The 6,055-nt window shown below is 34.6% G+C and overlaps 1 protein-coding gene across 4 annotated transcripts in view; it reads right to left on the bottom strand.

Moving 5' to 3' along the window:
* The window catches only part of LOC125652244 (peroxisomal ATPase PEX6-like), a 52,128-nt gene extending 49,416 nt beyond the window's left edge, over positions 1-2,712 (bottom strand). For 3 of the 4 annotated variants that reach the window (XM_048881286.2, XM_048881288.2, XM_048881285.2), the window contains exons 1-2: positions 1,441-2,712; positions 881-1,056 (exon numbers count right to left, since the gene is read on the bottom strand). In XM_048881286.2, the coding sequence (XP_048737243.1) occupies positions 881-1,056; positions 1,441-2,682 (1,418 nt within the window). In that variant the 5' untranslated portion in view covers positions 2,683-2,712. The remainder of the gene's footprint in view (positions 1-880; positions 1,057-1,440) is intronic. The other variant, XM_048881289.2, reaches the window with a different exon arrangement.
* Positions 2,713-6,055: the final 3,343 nt, after the last annotated feature.

Below are 6,055 nucleotides of genomic sequence, written 5' to 3' on the forward strand. Positions count from 1 at the left end.
TCAACATCGAAAAATGGCTGTTTACGACGTAATTTATTAATTCCATAAACACTTTTGCAAATCATTTTTTTTAATTTGAAATGAATTAAATTTATATCTATTTATCTGAAACATAACTTTACACACATTAACATCGAATAGATGTCGTAAAAGACCACTTCCGACCGCGACCAAACTAAAAATAGAGATTATGTCATCACGCGGTTCAACTCATTAAAGTTATTACATAAATAACTTATTATTTTAGTTAAGAATAAGATATCTTATGGTTTTAAACTAAAGTTTATTGTTTATTTTTTCAACACGACCAGTCGGACTAGTAAATGGACATTTTACCCGATCGGACCTATTATTTAGTAGACTCGGTCGGTCGGACGTGTCTTAGTGTCAAACCCTGAATACATTTCATTTCCTCTGAAATATTGCTATAAAATCTATTAAGCCACCTTGATTACATTTTTTGGTGTTATAACTATCTCTGCCAGTTGAAAAGTTTCCAATCTCTCCATCTGAATAACCAGCAAACCTACATGTATTAAATGCCATTTTTGTCACAGACGTAAACAGTACAGTGATAAGCTGGATATCAGATGAACAAACTTGTCACAGAATAATTACATGTTAACCAAGTACCAGCGAATATTATTGTGGTGGCATTCAGTAGGAATGAGCAGTTTACAAATGAACTTTCAGAGGACTGGGCAGATGAGCATCAGATTTGCTGGTGTCTTTGTTATATACAGTTATGTATAGATAAGATTAGTTTATTCCAATTTTGGGCCCAGAGGGCATAACAGTAAGACAGTTTATAAAGAAGGAAATAAGTATTACCAAAACCTATTCTTACTGAATCAAGTAAAACCTGTGTTTGTTAACTGACCGTGGAACTCTGAAGTAGGCTTTCACGGCCTCCGACTTGATCTGGCGTGGACTGTAGTAGGGGGATATAACTATGGATATGCTGACTTCTTTGGCAGTGGGTATCTGAGTGTTCCAGGATGAGCTGATAGAACCGAAGTCTACGTCATGTTCAAAGCCTGAGGTGCAGTTGTATCTCTGTATAGAAAAAAGTACATCTAATAGTATCATAATAGCAGGGACATCATGTGTGGATAATTACAATGTCTGCACATTATTTATTATATGTAGTTTTAAAAATAAATTTACATTACTACATGTATCATTTAATCTAAATCAAAATCTTAAATTAAACATGCATCGTTATACATATATCACTATCATATTATTTCATTTTGCTAAATTTATGCTATTAGCAATATGATTTAGTAATATCTCATTCATTATTCTATATATATATATATATATATATATATATATATATAATATATATATATATATATATGTGTGTGTGTATAGAGAAAAATTATATAGTTTTGGTATCTTTACAATGCTCAGATTTTCAGTTGTTCTACTGTTTACCTCTATTCTGAGGTTGCATGGTACTTTCTTGGATACCATTCCACACGAGTTCTGCAGATTGAAAATAAGTAACGGAGAGACATACACTTTATTGACTGTAGACGTTGGGGCAATGCTGTCAGAGAGACACTTGACAAGGGCTAGCCTGTAGGACACCACTGTGGAATTTGACATTTCTAAGGAAACTTTGACCAAACTCTCTTCAAAGAATCCACTCTGTAACATGTTCAGTTTGGACATTCCTATAATGTACATGGAATCAAAAGTAATTTTCTTCTGAACTTTGCACAAAAGTTTTCTCCACAACACATGTTGCTGAACCACTTCAAAACTAAACAAATTGTTGTTTACTTTTGATCGGAAGGAACTTTTCTTAACTCCAATGGTCTTTGCATTCAGGTCTAGAGATGATGGTTTTAATGGCTGGCAGAAGTCTGACATAAGGAAGTGTTCTAATGTTTTGACTGCCTTGGAGGGACTCTGGAGCACAAAGTCTGGACCGGGACTTGTTGGTTCCTCATCGCCAATATATGACAGAACCAGTTCTGTATCAACAGACAATATTCCTTGACGCAAAGGACAACATTCAAGTACATGCATGTGATAGTACATCATGGGATTAAATTTGTCATCATGACAGAATAGCTCAGGATACGGTGCTAGAAAAATATCATTGACTTTCAACAACACAGCATGTTTACAAACTTCATTCACCATTCCTGCACTAAAATCTATCTTCTGCAGCCATTTAAATGTGACATAGTCTGTAACACCCATTACAACTTTTTGAATGGGGAAGAGATGAAGAAACCGCACGTAAATATCTTCGTCTCCAACGATCTGATAGTGAGAAGCAAACTCTACTGAACATTGAATACAAATTTCATCCGTTTCATCGTCAAAATCGTCTGGATCATCAATGATCCAACAGAATGCCGTGACGTCCACATATTCCGATATTGGATCTGTGAAGTTGTCAAGTTGGTCCTGTGTGTAGGAAGCGGATGGGGAGAACGGATATTTGTCCCCTAGTATTGGAGTTTCCGCAGGGGAGGCGGAATAAACCGCGCTCTCTTCCTGATGCAATCTCTTTGCAACGATGGATAAATAAGACACATGTTCCTCGTCTGAAATTCCAAGTTGGACTGCATTTGTTTTGAACAGCTTTACATGCAAAGGATGTTGATCAGAAGGATATGATATTTCTTCGAATGTCCCTTTCAATCGCTTGTGGGCATACATTTTGACCGAGGAAATTCTAAATTCTATTTTTCGTATACCGAACCCGATGTCAACGTTAAAAAGGGACGTTTCAGTTAGCCTGGTACCCGAGAACATCAGAAGGCCTCGGGTACCAGGCTAAAGTTTCAGTTTACACTGAAAAATAACATTCTAAATAAAAATTTAATGTTGTCCAAGTTTTTCAAAACGAAATTTGGATTCATCGAGTTGTTTAAATTACAAATTAAACACCAACTGACAGGGTAGCCTGGTACCGACATATAATGACGTTATTGGGGAGGAACTAGATCGAAAGGGAGGGGGCTAACTAACGTGTTTTGACTTAAATTTAGATTTCTACCAAAATCTTGGTATTTTTTCCCCCATTCTGTCATTGTCTTAAAGGGACTGGTTCACGATTTTTGATAAAAATATTTTTCATTTTTTATGGTAAACATTAAAAATATAACTCATTTAATGTTGACAGCCAAAATTTTTACCTTCTGAATGCAAGAATAAAAGCAATATTTTAGCCTTAAAGCTGTGTTATGTAAACAAAAACTCGAGTCTTTTTATGTATACAAACAAACAAGTGAAATATTGATTTTGTAATATAAAGCATCTTAATTTTGCATAGTCACAAATTTTAACTTTTCAAGATGACACATTTACCCCAAAAATGCTTGAAATGTGAAAGATATAATAAACTTCGATCGATATCCATTTCTTTTGAAAATTTCGTAAACAATAACATACAACAACCTTTGTTTGCATATAACAAACAATATATACTTTCTAAAATGAGCTTCTGTGATTTTGCGTCGGTATATACTCATGCTATTTGATTCGCCTGCTTCGTTTTTCCAATATTTCACACACACACACACAGGTCTAAAAAAAAAAAAAAAAAAACAAGTCCTATTTTTTTCTGTTTTATCCCCCAAAGAAACCCTTTACCGGTGAAAACCTGGGTACCTGTAAAGTGCGAAACGAAATCGAAACGAAACCCACCGAAACGAAACGAAACCTAACGAAACGAAACAGATAGTACAACCGAACTCTTTTAATTATAGTAATTAAAAATGGTATTTTAGGCCCTTGTGAAAGTTACCACATAGAAATAAAATTCGCCTCCCTTTTGGTGTAGGCTTTGGGCTTGACTGATACAAAGTTTTAAAAATTGGAATGGGGGTGGATGGGTGAGTAAGCAAAACGTACATATCCGAAGTTGATTAAATAACATGTGCGATTAGTTTCAGATCCATAAATTTCAGAACGGAGGGTTACAGTCTCACAGGTCAGAGGTCTTAACAAGGGGTGGGGTCGCCGGTGCTGGATCCGCGTTTGGGCATAAATACATGTTTCAGTGTTTTTTGCTCTAAAGACAAACCTATGCATACATGTGGATATTGTGTATTTGTATGTAGTATATCAGACGGTGGATTCTGAGTATGTCTTCCCGTTCTCTCTGTAATTTATGCTTCCTTTGTTCATAAGTCTTTTGATTTTACAAAATGCTGACCTCCTCCTAATATTATTGCATAAAACAATTTCCGTTTTCCGTCCCGTTTCCAATTTCACGTCTTAGCAACACCCCAAATGTATAGAGTTAATAACTTTTAATAATACATGTATATATATCTTACCGAATTGCATTCATATAATATGGTATACTATTTAACTTATTTCATTATTGAAAGTACTCGCACCTCAACAGTTAGAGATAAAATAAGAGGTTAAGAGCTCTTCCTGCTTTCAACTTTCTCAGACACCAGCTTCTTCAAACAATGTATCTATACCCAAAGGTGGATCCAATGCCGGGGACCCCCACCCCTCGTTTAGTGTGTTTCCCCAGACCTCTGAGACTGTAACCCTCCGTTCTGAAATTTACTGATCCGAAACTAATTTCACATGGTATTTAATCAACTTCGGATATGTACTTTGTCCTTACTCACCCCCCTTCCAACTTTTAAAACTTTGTATCAGTCAAGCCCAAAGCCTACATCAAAGGGGAGGCGAATTTTATTTATCTGTGGTAACTTTCACAGGGGCCTAAGATACCATTTTTAATCATTTCAATTTAAAAAGTTCGGTTATACAATCTGTTTCGTTTTGTTTCGGTAGGTTTCGTTTCGTTAGGTTTCGTTTCGGTAGATTTCGTTTCGTTTCGATTCGATTTCGTTTCGCACATTACAGGTACCCGTGAAAACCTCCCCTTTAAAGACATTTTAGAATGTTGCATCTGTATACATATACTCATGTTATTTGATTCGCTATTTGCTTATAATCCATGAATCATGTGAATCAAATAACATGAGTATATACCGACGCGAATGATTTAATTTCCATTGATATAAAGGGCGGAGCATTGTGACTAAAATAACATGAGTAAATATATATAGAGGCATTTATTCCGTAAATGTTACTTTATCATTTACATTGCACAAACACAATAACAATTAACTTTATCATTTATATAAAAGTATAATATAGCATTTATTCCGTTATTGTTTTATCATTTACATGGGTGAGAGAGGGGGTGTTATTTACTTTATCATTTTTGCTTTCAGAAACGGAATATCATTGTTAAAATAAACCATTGCATGTAAAATATACAATTATTAGTAAGAAGTTAGTCCGCAGGCTGACTATTTATAAATGTTATAGTTATACATTATACGTATCATATCCCATTTCGCCCCATAACTGACTCGAACTTCGTAATAGCTCATATACAAGTTTGGGGATGAAGTATTTTGAAGTCAGCTATGGCGCAAAGCGTGATATGCAAATATTTATTAGGTACCAGGGATCTTTGTGTGTTCACAGGCCGAACGGAGTAGCACTTTTTCGTTCAACCTGTATAAATGAAAAACCAAAGACAAAGTTCTGTTCAGCTACTCTTTTTTATTAAAGAAACATTTCATCATTATAATTATTGATTACAATTCATATTATACAATATACAATAATAATTACAAACATTAATATAAAAGTTCACCCACAAAAATTGACGAAGCCATCTGAAAAATTGAAAAGTTATTTCAGAAATGCGCAAGTATACTCAATATCTTACCTGTATAAATGAAAAACCAAAGACAAAGTTCTGTTCAGCTACTGTCTTTGTTCCTCGCATTTATACCCCCGTACATCCTTCAAAATTCCTTACCATATTTGTTATATCTTAATAATCTGTAATATTGACATTGGCTTTTAATTCAAACTCAAAGCCAACACAATTATTTCCTTGAAAAATCTATAATTTAGCGTTGCATACTCAACTTCACTTGTAAGGTTTTACATAATTTTTATTTTCATTTTTCTTGTAAATAATATACACAAATGCTTGACCTCTGGTGACTGATTTCTTACACTCCGATTGGTTACACGTTTC

Source organism: Ostrea edulis, chromosome 5, assembly GCF_947568905.1.
Source record: "Ostrea edulis chromosome 5, xbOstEdul1.1, whole genome shotgun sequence".
In the NCBI taxonomy this organism is placed as follows: Eukaryota; Metazoa; Mollusca; class Bivalvia; order Ostreida; family Ostreidae; genus Ostrea; species Ostrea edulis.